The following is a 20,904-nucleotide window of genomic DNA, read 5'->3' as shown; positions in this document are numbered from 1 at the left end:
CTTACCATAACTAGCATGTCCTCTCCATGATTCTCTGTAATTAAAGAGGTGACAGCCGAAGGTCTAGTTTCACTAAAGTCATCCATAGAAAACTCTTCTGGAGATGTTAGAGTAATCCCTTTAAACAACTCCACAGAACAAAGAACTTTTTTCTACAGTTTAAGTATATAACTACATAAAAATCTATATATATGTATATACTTTCACAAAAATACATGTATATACTTTCACAAAATATTTTATCTTTAGAATAATAATGAAAAACATAGGTGAAACTTGATATGCCATGTGTGTGGTAAACTACATCTCCAATCTAGTCAACAGCTCCTTAATCAATGTCTCAAGCCAATTACTACTCATTATTCTTGATGCATTTTAAGGGAACACATGACCACATATCACTCTAAGTGATCACAACATTTTATGCTAATTTAATAAACTACCATACAAATCATCTCAAGGTTAAAAAGAAAAAAAAAAAAAAAAAGCTCAAGCATTTATGAAAGACAAACAGCTCATAAATTGACTTTCATTCCTATTATTTAAAATAACTAGATGTATAAATTGATAGATACATTGGCCACTATTGTAATAATTATCCTTTTGGAGTATTTTATCAGGTATGAAAGAGTGGAAACAAGGATCAAATTTTGCTCCCAGCATTTGTTGTCCATACTTTATCTGTATTTGTTATTTGTACTTGAACTCAGTCATTTTGATAAAACAATGGAAAGCACTGCATAGGAATTCAAATGAACTGGGCTACCATCCCAGTTTATCACAGAATCACAGAATTTCTAGGTTGGAAGAGACCTCAAGATCATCGAGTCCAACCTCTGACCTCACACTAACAGTCCTCCACTAAACCATATCCCTAAGCTCTACATCTAAATGTCTTTTAAAGACCTCCAGGGATGGTGACTCCACCACTTCCCTGGGCAGCCCGTTCCAATGTCTAACCGTTTCGGTAAAGAAGTTCTTCCTAACATCTAACCTAAAACTCCCCTGGCACAACTTTAGCCCATTCCCCCTCGTCCTGTCACCAGGCACGTGGGAGAACAGACCAACCCCCACCTCGCTACAGCCTCCTTTAAGGTACCTGTAGAGAGCAATAAGGTTGCCCCTGAGCCTCCTTTTCTCCAGGCTGAACAAGCCCAGCTCCCTCAGCTGCTCCTCGTAGGACTTGTTCTCCAGACCCCTCACCAGCTTCGTCACCCTTCTTATGCTGTCTAGCAGGATCATACCGTTCATGCTTTTTGTGGAAGGGGATGGGACTAAGAAACAGAAAATAGTATCATGAACACTAAACAAGGTAGAGGAAGGAAAGGCAAGAAGAGAAAAAGCAGGAAGAAAAGGGTGAGAAAAGTTGGTATTAAAAGGTGCTGATTATGGAAGCATCTAAAACACTACAAGAATTCCCTAGCAGAACATAACAACAAACGGAGGTAACTGTAAATACCTGAAAGCTTAAGACTGTAAAGACAAATAGTAAAAATAACAGTTAATGAGGAGATATTGTTGAACATCGGCAAAAGGGAAAAGAGTGGGAGAGAACAGCAACCTGTTTCTCACTGTGATTTCGGCTGATTTTGTTTCTCCCCATTAATTTCTTTATCACACCTACAAATTCTAAAATCCTGTTTCACTGTAAAGTTGCAAAAAATACTGGAACACCAATATAATCAAAACCCAAATAGACAGCCTTTCCCCAAACATTCAAAATATTATTTCTTCTTCTATTTTTTGAATAGCACATATATAGAACATAAATTGCAATGAACTGCAATAACTTTAATGCTACACTCAAGTTTATTTTTTTTTGTTTCCTGGCAAAGTTCACTGTATGATGATTTTAATTTCATCTGAGATACTGAAAAAGAAATTATGACACTGTCAAAACAGATGGTTGCTGTAAAGGATACCACAGCTGAGGGTCACAATAAAATTCTGCTGATGAGAACTATTAATATCAAAATGTCCTTTCTTAACCATCAAAACTTACTTTATAATCTGCCTTTTGGGGGAATAAGACTGTTTTTCACATCTCAAGGTGTTGTAAACCAAACATTCAATGTAACCACTATATATCATATATATATATATATACACACACATTTTGATCATGTAGGTATATATGCTTAATTGTTTTTATACTTACTATGTAGAAGTGTTAGCAAATATCCACTCCAAATGCTCCTAATCTTTTAACAAATTGATTATGCCTAATACTTATAATACTAGTAGTCCAGAGAGAAAGTTTTTCATGAAAACATCCAATTTAGATGACTTTTTTCACTTTCAAAAATTTTCATTTTTCATTAAAAAATTTATATTGCTAGTGACATTTCTCTATCACTTAAAAACATAAATTTTTTTTTTTTTTTTTTTTTTTTTGTATGTAAGTTTGTATTATACTTAAATTTAAAAACATATGTGTAGAACTCTTGAGATGCATAATTCATGAATGCTTTTATATCACTTGGGGATCTCTGGATGAAAACTACTATACGCAATATTTCTCTGAACACAATGACATCACTCTTTCACATCACTGAGACTCCAGAACCTCAAGAATGGCACTTTATGGGGTCACACGTGAGTGAAGAGTGACACATATGGAAAAAGGAACCACCGTCTCAAAAAAAAAAAAAAAAAAAAAAAAAAAGACAAAAATAAGTTCTCTAATACTCATACACAAGCCTTATTTCATTTAAAAGATATGAGATTGGGTTACAGAAAATTTCACAAATAAATAGCCATATGTTCCCTACTAAAAAGATTTTTATAAGTACAAACTCAACTTGCTAATCCAAGTCTAACTGCAGTATATTTACACTATTTCAAGTAAGCTCTTCAGCCATTAGGGTAACCTGAATCTTCCTGGTACAATACCAGCTTAAGATGGCACAACACAGGCAGACACATTTTCCAAGAAAAGATTCTTCAGCACTGACCACTATTCATGTGGGTATCATTATACAGCAAATATGAACTTCACAACAAAGCATAAAAGTCCATATAGCAAATTAAACTATTAATGTGATGCATGAAAGAAGCATTAAAAAAAAAAAAAAAAAGTTTACATTAGTAACACTGATCTGTCCTTAGCCCCAAGACATTTTGGTGAGCTAAAACTACACGCAAGATCATGTCGTCTGAGATCTTCATTGCACTGCCATACCAAGACTTCCACTACTGGAAGCACTACTGACTCAAGAAGAATTCTGAGCCAAAAATAAAATAGTACAGGCATCATGTGCTAGAAAGACACAAAGTTACTTCGGCCTGTTTGATCTTCTGTATTTTACCGAGGACAGAATATCAAAGGACTAAGGGGAACAGAAAAAGCAAGCTGCATCTTTAGAACGCACAAAGCCCACAAGTCAGTGAGGTAAGGACTAGAGCTAAGTAGGGCCTTTGCAGTAGAAAAAAAGTCCAAATGAGGGTGCTCAACAGCTTATGTAACTGATACAGTGAGAAAACGAGTCTTCCACATGCAGACTTTTCCTCAGTTGATCTAATAATAGGTGTAGACTCTTCCTACCAACCCTCCTTCAGGCTAAGTTGAGTAAAACATGAATATAAGCAGAAATGAACTATGTAAGTCATAAATCCTCATCAAAACTGGTCCAGGAGCACAGGCTGTTAGGCAGAAATTGCTAGATCATAGTTTCAGACACAGATATCCCCAGGGCACTGTACAGAAATGAGGAATTATCACAGGAAATGATGAGATTCAGACGCACTTAGCACAGTATATCAGTACCTTATAATAATTCTGTTCTCTGCAAGTCCAGCCAGTGCAGCTGGTGGAGAACAGAGATGGGTGCAATGGCCCTGGTCACCTTATAATTTCTCCTTAATCACAAATTCCATAGATATATAAACTGATGCAACCAAGCAGTATTACCAATCAATGTCAACTTTCCCATAAAGGAAAAGGAGAAGCAGAAAAATGAGAGAATCAGAGAAACTTGCTCTCATTCTTCTGTGCTACCATTTAAGCAAAGTACATGCACGTATGTGTCAGCACAAACAATGGAAGGAATGGACTTAAAAGAAACCACAGACAGATGAAGTTGACAGTGACAAGAACTTTAATCAATGCTTGTCCTAGCATCCACCAGAAGCAGCTGGGGGTCACATTCAGCAAGCTTTCCCCTGGAGAAAAGTGTAGTTTTAACATACCTTTATGATAATGATACTGCAAACAGCATTTAGAACTACTACAAGCTGATAGTGCACCAGGGCCAAGTGAATTGCACTCAAAATGCTACAGAAAATAACAAGGATGATAGTGAGCTGTCAGAAGTCTGTTATGGCTGTCCATTAAGAGTGGGAGCACCATGGGAAGCAAGATGACTAACGTTCACAAAGGTGCGAACAAACTACAGACCTGAAGATTAATATACAGCACAGATGAGCCTCCAAAAACATTGATAAATCTAACGTCTACAAGATCCTGCTGAAAATCCTGGCAGCATACTGTGCGTTATTCATTGTCCACCTTGCTGTTGCTCTCACACTACAGAGATGACTTTATTACATTTGTGTGATAGGTAGACAAGACCTGATCCAAAAATCCATTTTAAAGTCAATGAAAAAAATGTTCCCCTGACTTTAATGGCATTTTCATCAAGTTCAGAAGCGATAAGCACTTTAGGTGCCTGCTAGATAAAGGTTGCTACTTAAATATAAAGTTAATGATATTGCCTGCACAGTGAAAGCCAAAGATTGTAGAAGAAAATTAAATACTGATGTGCTTGTACTGGTCTTCTGAAGTGTTACAACCAGATTTGGAGCTCCCACAGCACAGAACACCCTCCAGCTTTGAGATCATTTTTGTGTGGGCATTGGAGAGGAACAAAGATTCTCCAGGGGAACAGCTTTCAAACGTTTGTGTATGTTCTGGCCCACTTGCCATTGATACAGGTTGCCATTAGCACATGTACTGATACTGATCTTGTGATTGGAATGACTTGTGGTTTCCAAAAAGGTGACAGAATTTCTGTATTTCACACTACTATTTTTTTTTTTTTTTTCCCCTGCATAAAAACAGGCAAATGAACAAAATAAAAAATAAAAATAAAAACCACCGAACACTCCTCAATTCACAAAATCTAAGGGAATGCAATGTACAGAAAGGCTCTCTTTCAAGACTAAAAACAATAAATTGAAGAGCATATAAAACCAGGACTGTCTGGGGAGTCTGTTTAGCTCATTGTACAAGAATTCAGCTCTGGATCCACCACAGGTAGGCAGAAGAGGTTACCTCTTCTCTGAGCTAGACCCTGGCAGGTGGCTGAACACCATAAAAAGTGCTTGAGGAGCACTCCTCGAGCATGTCCTCTGCTTTGTCTGCCTTTATTTTTGACTCAGTTCCCAGCTTTCAGTTTTAGTGCTCAGAGTTGAGACAATACAATGCTCAATGGATAAAGACAATTATCCATTGTAAAGTAAATGTAATTACTTCAAAAATAGCAATAATAATGATAAAAGAATATGATGTGGATACTTCCACTCCTTTCCAATTGTGATGGAGAGCCCAAGATGACACAGGGGGCAATGCATCTTTCTGGCTTCTCCACTGGCAGGCTGCTTGACATGCTCTCAAAACATATTGACATATTCTGCTGCTTGACATGCTATCAAAAATTGATATATACTGCCTTCAAATATTCATGTCCATGTGATAAAATCTGTTATTGATCTGTTATTGCATAGTAAATTTAATATTGTGTATTTGTAAACTTCTAAAGAAAAATAAATTTGCAAGTTTAACATGTAAGATGGCCTAAGCAAAAAATGTAGTAAATGCCAAGATCACCTATAACCTAGCTATTAATTTTTTAACAATTTTTCACGCAGCTAAAACTTCAACTCAAAGTAAAACAACAGCCTTTAAAGGGGAGAAAATGAGTAGCCTGCTTTCATGGATTTCTTAAACTGATCTTTTAGATACCTCTTCTTTTGATATCTGAGAAGAATAAAATATATTGTAAAAATTCAAAATTGAATGCTGGGGGTGGATGCAACTTAAAATTCCCTTCATTTTTTTCTCACTACACTAAAGCTGGTAAAAGTTGGTCTTCCATATTCATAAGAGATAAAGAAGAATGGTACAGTCATGTCTGGATCAGACTTTTATTTATCACCTCTTAGTTCACAAGTATGCATTTGCATGGTTTGCTTCTGGATTCATCTCAAAATGAACAGAAGATCATCCTGAGGACCTACAAAACACATGAACAGGCTTATCTAAAGAAATAAGCACTTTTGAAGAAAAAGATGATAGGGTAAAATTTAAATTAGATCTTTACTTTGTACATAGCTCTACATAAAATACTATTGTCCAGATCACTACAGGTACATGAAGCCTTTTGAAATTGCTTTGTATGGAGACACCTTTTTGAAAAAAACTTTGTTTCTAGTATTGGAAGATAGTTTTCATTTAATCTTTTTGCGTATGCTAGCAACCTCTAGTTAGTGCTCCAGATAATGCTTTCAAAGTAAAATTTTCATAAGTACTTGTTGAAAACACTTCCACATATTCTGATATTTTAACAGTAGTGTCTAGATTAAAAATATGAAATAACACAAGGCATTTTCTTTATCCTTTAATTTTCATGGAAAAAAAATCCAATAATTTCACTGACCAAAAAGATTACCAACAACCGAACGTTTAGTTTCCACCTAATTGGCAGGAAGATAATCTCTTAATGTAGAGCAGATAATCATAATTTAAGACTTCATTGAATTTTTCCCTTCATGGATTCTTCTAATCTACAGATAAACTCCTGAAGATTTTTCAGTGCACTTGAGGAACCCACAATCAGAGGCAATCTCTAAAAGCTTGATGAACGTGTCACTTCTTGCTATTTGCTCTCCACTCGCGGTTAGTACTCCCTATCATTAGCCTCTAAAAATAGAGATTATTATCGCATAGCGATGACAGGCATCAATGTGCAGCAGATAAGTAACTTCTTTCTCTTGGGGTTTCTTTACTTCAGACACGGTGTTGGACTATTCCTTTGTTACTCTAAACTACAAACATCTAGAAACACTTCTGAAGTATTTTTTATTCCTACTGAATGATGAATTCCACACAAGTTTAGATCCACAGCTTTCCTTTTCTCCTATCTTTGTGAAGAGGACTGGATTACTCTTCATCTTGATCTTACCATAAGAACTATTATTTTCACAGTGCTATATGATAAATACACTGTGTTATTAAAATTCTTTAGCTACAAGAGTTTATAATTTGAAGCCTTAATTCAGGTAAACATTTTCTATTTTAGGGAATGTATAAATGCTCATGCTTCTAGACTATAAATGAACTTTAATTTGTTTTTTAAGCACCTTCCTCAACCAAAGGCTAAAAACAAACTACATGTAATTCAACATACATTCAAAGAGGAAAATGAGCATTAGTAACAAAGAGAATAAAGTAGTACAAATTCATTAAAATTGTTATTCAATAGGGATTTGAAAGCAGGGAGAAGGCAGTTGGTAGGAAAACAAAACCATCTCAAGGAAGAGATTATTAAAACAAGTGAGGAAAAAAGGGGAGTTACAGAGAAAAAGAGGAACTGATCCTATTTCCTTCATCACGTGCTCTCTGTGGCATATTATATTCTAACAAAAGCACGGGGAGAATATGCCTATGATGTCTGAGCTCAAAACCCACTAACATCTGGTATAAAGCGTACTTTCACACAGACTCTAGGGACAACTCACAACCCATAACTCTGCTGAGGGACACACGAAGTCCCCACTGGTAAAAATTTCTTGGGACTTCACTGCACTACAAATTGCAAATTTACTGCCTCATCCATTACCATTAACGCATGGGCAGAGTGTCTGATTCCCATTTTCTAATCAAACCTATGTATTACTTTTTGGTAGTCATGAATACTACCACCACCAGAGTAAGAAAAATTTTGTATGTCATTTTAACACAACCCTTATTAAAAGCAATTAGCGTAATAATTCCTTTGGGAATCTCAACTGGCTTAGATGTGACTCAGAGCATCACATTCTCTGCTCATACCTTGATAATCTTCAAAGAAAAATCAAAATCAAAAAGGTATACCACTGCAAAACTATCCCCACTCTACATACAATATGTACGATGGCTTCCCTGCTGCTGTGTTCACACTGTCCTAGAAGAATCAGGTTGGCAGGACATTCTACAAGAATGTGTGTGTTCATTTCTCAAATTAGTTCCTACTTACTGATCTGGTGCCTTGGAAAATGAAACTTTTTCAGTGATGCCAATCGAATTGCAATGAGTGACGGAAAGAAAAGCCTGAACTATACACAGTCAATTCATGCAAGTTTTGGCAAAGTCAAAAAACTTCGAGAACTAATGAAAACATTTCAGAAGCAAGGAGTACTACAGCAAAGAACACACAAAGTATCTCTAAAATTGCCACAGCCTCCTGCTAAAAAATGAAAATGCCAGACAGCCCCAGTGTTTATGCCAGTAACACTGGCTTACATTCTGTGACTTGCTATGATAAAGATGGAGGGACCTTGATGTCTAAAAATCAATTTACAACACTTTGAATTTTTCAATAAAAGAAATTTCTTCCACATGAAGTTTACAGACTTACACTAAAACAGATGCTATGCCAAATAAAATGGTTATGTTCCTTCCATTAAGCATGGTTTAAATGATTCATTCAATTATTACTTTTGTATTCAAAGATGGCTTATTTTCATGCAGATTTATGTCCCGTTTTGCACAGAGGACATTTTTAATTGTGCTGAAACAACTGCAAATTTAATTAAAGTTTGCCATTCCAAGCATAAAATAGATCAAAGAAAATGCTGACAAGAGTAAAATAAATATTCAACTATTTAATTTAACTCAACATTTATTTTTAATCCAAACATCAAAATAACCTTATTTCTAATTACAATTTCATGACAAAATGTCTCGAAGAAACATTTGTCTCTATTTTTCTTCAATCTGTTCAGCTGAAGCACACTAGCTTATTTATAAAACCGTTGATTAATAAATCTGTTCCAGCTGTATCACTGTATGCTACAAAGACCACAGATTAATGTATGTAAACAACCATTATCATTTAAAAAAATAAAGCCTTCAAATTCAGTAATAGCAGAACACACATCAAATACCTTACAGTGCAATTAAATACCTAAATCACAAGAAATAAGGGACAAACAGAGGCACTGAAGTCCTGAAGTTCAGATATCCATGACCCACACATGTGCTGAGATCGACTAAATGCGTACAGGTTACTTGCAGTTCCTTGTAGTGGGTATTAAAACTTCAGCCTTTACCCTCACACAAACACAAAAATAAGTAAATCCTCAGAACCATTAAGTCAGGCTTTAACTGAGGAATAAAAGGTGACCCAATGAAAATGAACATTAACTTACTCCTTCACAATATTAGAAAATGCACAAATAAGGAGGCTTTCCAAAGAGTTGTATACCTTTTCCCTTAAAGATTTTGAGAAAACATAGAAGTGCCCCACCAGTCTAACAAATCTCTCAAGAACAGAACATTTTAGAGGACAAAATAGCTATTTTACCTCATATTCATTTTATAAATTTTGAAAGAATTGCTTTAGACTTTTTGGTGATTTTCGCTTCGGACTTCAGTGGCATTATTTCTATTTAAAAGAACTGAGGATCTATCTGACAACACCCAGTTATTAACCAATTTTAACAGTGACACCACCACTTCTAAAGGATGCAAAAATCATAATATTTTTCTGTTTTGAAAGCCATGAGACCAGCTGGAGCACTCAGGAGTAAGCAACACAAGCCTCATCCAAAGCCAACCAGGACTACAAGTACATGCTGTTTGCCAAATTCGGTTCCATTCCCATTTTAGCTATTTCTCATCAATATAATTGAGCAAAGAAGATGGCTAGATGCAAAATATAAATGCTTCAAACCTTATCCCTATATGTATCTTCCAGAAACTGGACTGTAAAAGGAATTAAAAATTTATTTCCTTATGGAAATATGGAAAGGGAGTTTGACTGCCAAGTTACATAATCAGCACGCATTGAGAATTCTTTGCATGCCAGTGGATCATCTTTACTGAGGGGCAGAGATTCAGCACTGATGCAACTGCATTTAGATGTAATAAGAAGAGATGGATATCTTCATGATTTGCCATATTTCTATATCAGCTATACATACAATTACTAAGAAAATCTCAATCAACCAAACCCATCCAAAACAAAAATCAGAATATAACAAATAAGGAAATTACAATAGTATGAGGGATTAATAAATTCTTGCACATAATAAGAAACAATGAGGAAGGGAAACAGCAAGGAGAAAGTTTTTTTCCGGCAATAATAAAACTGGAACCCTCCTCAAACAAAACCAGTGAACCGAACAGCAGCAGCTATTTCCTGCTTATTTGTCAACACACACTATAAGAGTTTCATCTACAATCCACTAGAATCAGTAGAAAATCACCTACTCCATTCCAGTCCTAAATAAATGAATCATTTTACCTTAAGACCTCTAGAATACTTCAGATTAGGTTTCAGCATATTTTTTAGTTTGCAGATATAATTATTAAAGCTGCAGATACACGGGTCAATAAATCAATGTTAGCAGAGGCTGGAAAGATTTGTACCCTAACCTGAAAAATGAATATTTTATTGTTCTAAGAATTTTAATGATCAAGAGACAGATACCATATCATTTACTGACACGAAACATTAAGTAAAAGACTATATTGTAATCTAACACAATAATGGTAATCTTTTTTTTTTTTATTTATTTCTGAGCATTGACTTCTGATATTAACGTAACAAGTATTAATGGGTAATTGTGAAGTTCAATGTTCTAAAATTGAAAAAAATAAAAAAAAAAACATTTTACTAGCATTTTTTATATGAACACTTATATGCATAGAGGAAATTCATAAAACCATTTTCATTTTTTATTGTATTCCAAGATTTATTTTCAAAACCTGAATGTAGTATTACCCATTGAAACTTTTTTTAAAAAAACAATTTAGTATACTTCAAAATCTCTCAGATTACTGAAGCCAGTGATAAAAATTGTTGGACTTGAAACAGTCTAGATTATTATTTATTTATTTATTTATTTATTTATTTTAAGTATAGCTCATAAATGACACAAGCAGCTGTATGAAACAGGAAGGAGTATCAGAGGACAGGCTTTCACATAATCAGCTTGTAACACAACAGTTTGAGGGACACATACACACATTACCATCATACATACACACTTTACCATCATACTTCACTTTACCATCATTTCACTAGAAAGTTAGGGAAAGAGATATTAAGTCATTGAATCAAATTATGTTATGTGGAATTGCATACAAAATAAACTAGGAGTTCAGAGTTTTCCTTTAAAGGCTCGTTTAAAAATGAACAGTTGGCTTACCTGTTTTATATCATATGCAAGAAGAACAAATCTTAAATCTGGTGAAACTGAGTATCTTGATGCTTTGAAAGTTACCTAAAAAGAAGTAACAATTACAGTGAGTTTACAGAAAGAATGATTTTTTTTTTTCAAATTCTCTTACCATTAATTTAAGAACTCCCCATTCAGAAGAGTTCTGATTAGTAAAACCTACTTAATTTTCACAAAAGAAGTACTCCAATAATTCTTAGTCTAGGCTAGTATGGGTAAAATGGTGACAGATCAATCTGGCTTCAACACTAACTATGAATTAAAAATCTGATGAGTTTCTAGTCTTGATTGCAGGCACTAAGCTTAAGGATAAAAACCAATTCATTTACAGAGGATGAAGGAAAATGCTTTGGTTGGTATGTACTTCAGGAATGATTATAAGGGAGATTCATCACTAGGTTAATCTTAAAGATAACATACAAAAAATGTCTGCAATATGTCTCTGTTGCTTTTCTTCCAATACCACATACATAAAAATTTTTCACGACAACTTTCACTAAAGAAAAATTCTTTTTCTTATAAGAAGTAAAATGCTTAGTGGAAAGTAAAGTGGAACATAAGGTACCATTATAAAACTAACATTGCTTTATATCTAGCCAAGATTACATGGCACCCAATTGAATTCAGGCTTGTAATTTAATCAAGGAGTAATGTTGACATTGGAAAGAACTTAATGCATCTAATGTAAAAGGAAGATAAGAATGGGCTCTAAAGGGCAATGCAGCAAATAATTTTAAATTAATCTTGAGACAGGTCTGAAGAAGAAGAGGGAAAGGAAGAAGTAAAAAATGGAAATAATAGATGCAGAAAAACACACACACAAAAACAAACAAACAAACAAACAGATCCATAAAGATACAAGATAAAAGCATACAAATAGCTGTGTGAAACAACACCTATCCCCTCTTTGAATACTTTCCCCGATTTTGGTTCTTAAGCATCCTGTTCTGTTTAGCCTAATCCCACTGCTAATCTAATGAATTCAACAAGGGTGTAAAGTGCACTAACCAACAATCACAGACCAATATATTTATAGTAGCTGAGCTACTCCTAAACAACAAAACAAAGTCTAATCTTCCAATAAGTTTGGAAGACACCACATCTTGATGTACAAATTAAACTCAAGTTATTAGGTAACATAATTAGAACCAAGTTATCCAAATTAAATCTAAAGGCGAAGAAAAAAAAAAAAAGTTTTGAAGACAAACCATGTATAAGAGCAAGGAAGTATCAAAACTTAGAAGATAAGTCTGCAGTCTTGAGGAAAGAAGACAAAAATATGCTTTTAGTTTTTTTTTAATCTAAAATGTACACAGAATAGATTTGTGCTGTGTACAAAGAGACTTTTATGAGATAACCATCTTTCAGCAGACTAAATCTATGAGCAACATTCCCCTTACTTGTCACATCACTGAAAACAATTTTAGAAGGGAAATTTCTCTGCTTTGTGGTGGTTTATTAATTATAGTCCCACTACCTCAATCTCAAGCAATATATAACCCATGCAGCTTTCCAAATGCATTCTCAGGGAATGTGGTGCTTACCATTTCCTCCATTTATTAAGAATCTTAATTCACTGATTATGCCATCACAAAAATAATGATGCATTTAATGCAAACACCTGAATAGCTCAGCTACAAAGTATTGGTAGTCCCAGGCATCACCAGGAAGAGCTACTCACATACTCTCTATCCAAGTAGAGTCTTGTGGATTTGGGATTTAAAATAATTTGAATCCCACTCAAAATTTCCTTGTTCATTCAGCTTGCACTCACAAGCAAAATTTTGTTTGCTTCCAGGAATACCTTTGACACATGGTATAAGTGTAATACCAATGAGCTATAATCTCTTGATTGCAGGTAATGATTTTAGTAAAACAGTTTTCATTTTGTTGGTATAATGGGATTATTCTTGCTAAGAGGATCATAAAGCGATTTTATACGTTTTTAATATTCCACTTAAGAAACTAGAAGACCACAAGAAATCACGTGTTCATGGTTAAGGCTGATAGTACTGTTGGTTTCTTTAAACTATCCTAAAAACATACTCAACCTATTTTTAAGCTGAATTTACAAAAAATAAACAGAATTTCAGAGGGATTTAAGTGACCAAATTTTGTTTTATTTTCAGACAAGAAAAATCATGGCAATAAACTCAGATGCCATACTTGTGTGCACAGAAGAAACCTTTCCGATTACAAACAAAACAAACAAACAAAAATCACCTGACTCATTCCTCCTGCCTAACATGGAAAGCAAGCTCAGAAACTGAGCTGACTAAAACAAAGGACAGATAGATTTCAGTTTTCCTCCATAAATATGTCTAAGGTATTTCATGAACCAACAGAAGTCCGACTCCATGAGTGAGGAGATAAGATTACCAGGTGATGGATTTAAAAGAAAACTTTGCTTCCTTCCAATAAATGTATACTGCTGAAACCCTGAGGAGATAGTGTATTGGGATGTTTGCTACAGGGATTAATTTATTTATTAAAAATAAGTTTGTGAAGGCTTTGACCTCATAGATTTGTTCCCTTCCCAGAATACTTTTTTTTTTTCCTCTGAATTTTAAAGAAAGTGTTAGAAAAATATCATATTGGAAACAGTGGGAATTAAAAAACCTCATGTGTCTTGTTATCAGAAATCTGGAGAATGCTTGTTCCACTGTCATGTCTGCATATCTGCAACTTTTCAAGCTTCTTGCTTTGTCAGGAGCTATTGAGCCTTCCTCAGGACTACATGCTATCCCTTATGATTCTGCCTCTATGGCTTATCTTTTCTTGATCTGTAAGAAATGTGGCTCTGGACAAATAAGCACTGAAACAGGGAGAAACACAGCTAATTAGGATTTGTCCCTGGATGCAGAAACAGGGCTCGTTTCTCTCTGCATCACTGCACAGTATCAGCTGCTTAGCAGACGGGATAACCCAACCCTGTGCTGCGCTGCGCACTCCGTATACACCCATATCCTCTTTCCAAACTAGAACAGAGGAAAGGCTGAAGACAAGGAAGAAAGAAAGGTAATTTCCTTACGTCCTTTATAGTTGGCTGTACTACCTAGACATAAAAATCAAGACATAAAATCCCTACAAAAGCAATCAGCTGTATTCAAGCATAAAACATTTTGAGTAGATGAATTGTTGTTATCCCTAAATTAGTCACATTTCACCTGTACAGTCTTCCCTTCTTAATTTACAAATCTGTCATCTGTTTTTTCCAAGACTGCTGAATATGACATCATTTCACTTTTTCAGACATGAAAGAACGATCCTGTATCTGCTCTTGCTTTTCTCACCATATTGCTCTTGCTTTTCTTACCTTCTTGCTTTATCTCACCATACTTAACACTGAATTTCTAGGTTCCTTTGAAATAAATGCTTCATATGATAAGAGTTTTAATTTTTTTCCTGACAGTGATGCATGATCTCATGGACAAGCAATGACCGCAAGTCTCACTGAGATAAAGATATCACAAAGATAATAAGGGCATGAGTCAAATGGAGGCAAAAGGAGGTAGCATCTTTTGCCCTTTAGCTTTCCATATTTCTTCTCTTGTCCAGATTCCAAATAAGTTTTGCAAAACGTAGTTTTGCATGGATAGAAAAAGAGTATGAGAACAGCCTGAGACAGTAAGAGTGAAAGTAAAGGAATGAAAGAGATTGTGCAACACAGAAATATAATGCCCCCTCTCTCCTCCCCCCCTCCAGCAACAGGTTATTATTCCACCTTTCCATGCACAGGTGATTGAAATGGAAACAAAAATTCCAGTGAACATTTCTCAAGTCTACATTTTGCATTGATGTCTTTTTTTTTTTTTAATTTTGCATTTTATGTGTGTTTTGCTATTAACAGAAATGTCTGTTATGATTGTGTATAGAAGAGCCTTTACATTGGGTGCCCCTCAGTATAAGCATGCTTTTATTTCTTTTTTCATTTAGTGTAAAATGTCGTTTTTATGCTTCTTGTGGATTTAAACTGCTATAACATTTAAATCAGTCCCTTATTCAAAAACTTTCAAAAATATGCCACAGAGCATACACATAGAAGCTATCTTGAAGACGGTCTAGCCTACAGCTATAAGAATGGATCCTTATCACCTGTCAAACACTTTATAGTACTCTTCTTTCATATATTCATTTGGATAGTTTTAAGTGAAATAACACATCATATTTCAAACTCATTACAGGAAATTTTTGCTTTTGCTGAATTCATTTATTTGTTGCTATTTTTTCCTTTAGTTTTACACTGCCTTCTGTTTCAGTTTCTTATATTTCTGCTTTCCCCACAAATTTACATTTTTCACACTACTATTATTATTCTTCTCTATTGCTTAATACTCCCTTTACACATATTCAGGCTTTTAAAATGTTTGTTATTCATCCGGGATAAAATATTTCAGAAGTTCTAGACTGTCACTTTAAAGCTGGTAGAAATACTACTACCTCGCACATTATACATCTTTCTATATCACCTACCCATATCTCCATCAGAATTTTAATTTGATGTTATAACTGAACACCTAAGTTTGACAGTTCATTAGCATTCATTGGTAGGTATTCAGCTCAACTTATCAGACAGGCTTTGACCAAATGGCAATGCATAAGATGAATCAGATGGGACAGAATTACAGTAGATGCATAATGAGAAGGGATTATGGCATGTAGCAGGTTTCTAGAGTGGTATTAGCAATCAAGGGAGCAATGGGATTTTTCTTCTATTACCACTGCTGTGACTGAAAGGAGAAGATGGACCACTGGGAGGCTAGATGAGAGAGTGGGGAAGAGTGGAGCCTAGCAGAACAGCAAACCCTGTAGCAGTAAAAATAGGGGACCTCAGAGAAGAGAATCTGGTTGTAATTAGGAAAATGCATCATAATTAGAATGTTGAAAAACTTGGGTTTCCAAGGTTACATTTCATAACACATTATTTCCCGTGTCACCTGAGCCTTTAGTTCACCTCCAAAAATGCTGTGATTCTGTATGATGTAATTGTTAACACTCGGGTTTCCTATCCAGTGTAAAAGGTGAGCATGACTTAAAGTATAATCCAATCTGACCTCTACACTATAGAGGGGGCATCCTGGTCATTCTGAAAAACATAAACCAACCCCCTCAAGAGTTTTCACATGGATTGTAGGTTACAAAAAAAAAAAAAAAAAAAAAAAAAAACCTCAAACAAGCAAACAAAAACAAATCTATGAAGAGCCTTGCACCATTGCTTCTCTAGTAGAAAATAACTTCTAATAACTAGACCACATAATCTTTTTCCTCTCTTTCCTCATCTTTGGCATAGTTAGCCCTGAACTATTTTCTATATCAGGGGTATTTTTTTAGAGAGGTCCCACACAGAGCTACCCTAACCTGACAGTATGGCACATACTTCACTGCATTTTATACATTAAAGCCTCCTGTACTTGAACAAACACCACTGGCCACCACCAGACCACAGTGACGGCAAACCCTTCCCATCTCTCTGTGCAGTGGTGCAGTGCAACAATAAACCCTAACCCATAAAAACCCCTCTACTAAAAAGGTTTTGCTGATGGGGTTATTTAACATTTAGAGGAGCATGGGAGAGAGGAGATAATGTTGCAGTGTCCCTAACAACCTATTTACAACATGTGTGGGTCATTAAAATGTCCAGTGTTGCAATAATTACTAATATTTATGAGGTTATATAATGTTGTTTAATGTATTTACCACTATTCACCCTTTCATTAATCTCTTATACAAGACTCTTAAAATATAAGCACGTAAGCTACTCTTGCAATTAAGGCTATATTAATCAACAAAGAAACTATAATTGCATTAAGATGCTGCACTGACTTTCCCACCAAAAGAAGGGAGTGTGTGGGGACAAAACAACAACAAAACAAAAAATAAATCAAAAAGAGGACTATCAATGAGAAGGGGTGTTTATGAAGAACACTCTATAAAATGGCACAAAACAGTTCCTGCCAAAAGCTCTGTTCATACTAAAACGCTCATTCTCGGCTTTTGGCTGCCAGGCTTCCACAGGGTTTTCACAGCTGGGCTGCCACAGCCTAATCATGATTCATGAGCCAAGACTACTTCTGCTCTGCTCACCCTTCTGATGCCGTCAGCATCACTAGGCAGCAAGAAGCAATCTTTCTCTCTCCATCCTTGTGTAAAAGATGGCCCACAGGAACATGACAATACAACACACTCTAGAGTATAGTCCTGGCAAGCCCCTGAAAACAGGTTTGCAACTTAATAGGATTTGCTTGCTGTGCGCTCAGATGCAGTCTCCCCTTGAGCTTTAAAAGAGTCATGGAAAGGCACAGAAAGCAGGGGAGAGAGAAGGTCAGCAATGGCTGGGCTTTAGAAGAGTCCAAAGTACACAGCTGGGTGAAAGCTATTATAATACAAGACTTTACAAGTGTAACTGTTTTCATTTTGGACACTAGAATATTGTTGGGTATCAAAAAGAAATCAAAACCTTCTTATTTGATGACTCAGACCTCTCATCACCTACAACGGAAAAGCAAAAGGAGTCATGATAGATTCATTTCTGACCAAGGATTCTGGACTGAGTGCATGCAAGGCATCTGACTACTTTTGCATACACCCCTGACAAAAACAGTGGAAGTGAGGCCAAACAAATAACTGTTCTTAACATTTTCATAATTATTCTGGCTTTTTTTTTTTTAACAGAAAGATATGAAGGCAACATTTCTAAAGGCTTCTTTCAGAGGTTACAACACATATGGACACAGAACATAGAACAGTCCCTACCCACTTTTTCTCTCATCTTTTTATTTGCTTTCTTAGTTTTGTTTTGTAAAACAGATGAGGGAGGCTGAGCTAGAAGCATCATAAGGGACCAGATGGACAACCTCCCATGCCTTTCCTCCATACTTTCCTCTACAGCATACCCAAGTCTTGTGGCCAGGTTGTGTAGGAAGTGGTAACCTGCCTTTAGTGGCTCTATTTAATGATTGATGACAAAAGATATAAATAAAACATTTGTTAAACTCTGAAATTACTTAGATAAATGAGGCATAATGTCTTTTTTGTTTAACTGTAATGTGCAATAAAGTATTGCTAAATGCTCAATAACTGGTAAGCAAGTCACTTAGGCTCATGGTGATAGGCACCTCAGACAGATGATGGAGAACATATTGTAATCATGTATCGAGGCAATAGCGCAAGCATCAGGATGCCACACAGTGATTAATGTCCAGGGCTTTTTTTGGCTCCATCTACTAGAAGACCTGTCTAGCCTCCAGCTGTTAACATTTACATGAGGCTGGCTGAGAATATTAACTATTTATTAGGCAGCTTGAACGGGATACACTACATGAAAATAGGCAGAGGACGGGTATAGTTTAGAAAACCTGTCTTTAAATAATGACCTCCAGAGAAGCTAAAAGATAGTCATCATGCTTTAAAAGCTACTCCTTTCTCTTATAACACTGTATTTGTTACACATAAGACTGCTTTGCTAGCAGTTTAATTATATAAAGGTCAGATTGTTTCACTAGTAGATTGATTATAGAAAAGGATTCCATTTGAAGAGGGCAAATGAAGTGCAGTAATTTCTTCTACTGTCTGAATCAATCCTCATGAAACTGGAAAAAAAATACTTTAAGTCAGGAACTTTGCATACGTATTTCCCTATGGAAGACAAATGGGCATGTTAGAATGTCAAAACCCTGGCTTTTCTTCTCTCTGTGAGCATGGGTACTTCTAGTTATAATTAAAAGCTGTATTTTATAACACTCTATATAACAAGTTTTTAACAAAAATGTAGTTTGCTTTTTGTTTGTTTGTTTGTTTTTGCTAGCGGCTCTTCAATAGGAGTACTTTTGATTTTAGGCAATAAGCAACACAAAGAAGGATAAAAGAAACGTACTTTGCAGAAAAAATGGCAGTCTCTAAGATGCAAATCAAAGGCAGTGATCTGTACACAGTGGAAGACTGCTTTACAGGATTAGTAATAAGGAAAGGAGAAAATGTCTTCTGCTGGTTCAAACACTGCCCGGTCAGTAGTGACAAGGAAACATTACTAGCCTTCTCTGTGCAATGACTTCACTGTGGCAGTTTGGTTTTCAGTGGATAATTATCAACATTACTAAGAAAAACCTGCCACTTCTGTGGGCTGCTTGAGCAGCGGCAAACAGGAGAGGGAATGCACTCTGAAAATAAGCTAATCACTCCCATCTAAAGGTGACTGTTCCGCAACTGAAACCTTTTTATAGGGAAGAAAAAGGGAACTTGCACTGCCACTGCTTATGCTGGATCTGTGCTGTATTTTTTTATTAATATAAGACAGCTCTGCAGAGTCATTAAACCAGCACCATTCTAATTATGCACTAGTGATTAAGCAGATGTGACACTGAGTTGGGAAAATGTTTGATTAACGAGCCAGGCGTCTAACTTGTAAGAGTACTTTCAGCAGTATGAATTTGGGGACAATGGACCTTATAAGAACAGGACAGCTTTTGGTTTCAGATGCACAGTCTGCCTCTGTAATATTGTGATCTTCTGTTAGGATCATTGGCCACCTTTTTCAACAGACAGACAACTCGGCACAGCAACATTTCCCATTGCTCTCTGCCAAACATATGCCAACAAACTTACCGAGACTTCTGCTCTGTTTTCAGCTTTTTATTTTACTTCCATGTAAATAGTCACTGCTGAAATCCACTGTATTTAAATCTAACACTCTTAGCTTTTGACTGTGTACAGAGTGAAGCTTCACAAGAAAAAACACATGTTTTCATTTGACTCTGTTCCATAGATAATTATTAAATGGTTGCTTGAATATTATCCATCTTGGATCAGTTTCCCACACTTAATTAAGTGTAGATACCTAGTGTCTACAGTTCTGTCAGTCTGCATGACTTCAGGATGAATGAGCTCCATAAAAAAAAAAAAAAAAAAAAAAACAGACAGCAACTTTCTGACAAGATGAGACACTCGCAGCGTGAAGCAGCTTGTCCATACTGATCCATCATTACTTGGCATCACTGGTTTAGCATAATGGCCTGAATAGCTTGTCATGCTGGCAATAGCCTTTGCATGAGCCAAACACTTGCAGCCAAAAATGTATGAATTAATTTATGAGGAAACTCGTGTCTTGTCATTAAAGTCAAGTTTTAGAGCCAGAGATGTCCACGTAGCTACTTGCATTTAAGTTATGTGCTAAAGGTAATTTGTAGGCCTGACACAGATAATCCTCTACTTAGCCAGGAAAGCACTCACAGGTATACACAGGTAAGAGGGAAAACGTTTCCTCAATGTTTTGTGGTTTGTATTTGAGAGATATTCCCCTTTTCATCCACTTTTACTTGTGTCTGCCAGTCTTTTTTGGGCTAGGAAATACATTGAGGCACATCCCAGCATATGGAAAGGTGTAGCTTACAGTGAGGGAGCCTCACACATGCACTCTTAATATTCAAATCTCTCCTCCCTTTTCATTCATTTTTACATTGATCTGGG

General features: G+C 35.7%; 1 protein-coding gene across 3 annotated transcripts in view; it reads right to left on the bottom strand.

The window, feature by feature from the left end:
- The window catches only part of DPP10 (dipeptidyl peptidase like 10), a gene marked incomplete at both ends in the record, with an annotated part of 475,742 nt that overhangs the window by 109,459 nt on the left and 345,379 nt on the right, over positions 1 to 20,904 (bottom strand). For all 3 annotated transcript variants that reach the window (XM_084288828.1, XM_084288829.1, XM_084288827.1), the window contains one exon: positions 11,413 to 11,487. In XM_084288828.1, the coding sequence (XP_084144954.1) occupies positions 11,413 to 11,487 (75 nt within the window). The remainder of the gene's footprint in view (positions 1 to 11,412; positions 11,488 to 20,904) is intronic.

The sequence above is a fragment of the Netta rufina genome (assembly GCF_964035555.1).
Source record: "Netta rufina genome assembly, chromosome: 6".
NCBI lineage: Eukaryota > Metazoa > Chordata > Aves > Anseriformes > Anatidae > Netta > Netta rufina.
The sequence above is the reverse complement of the archived record's forward strand: the minus strand, read 5'-3'. Positions and strand labels throughout refer to the sequence as shown.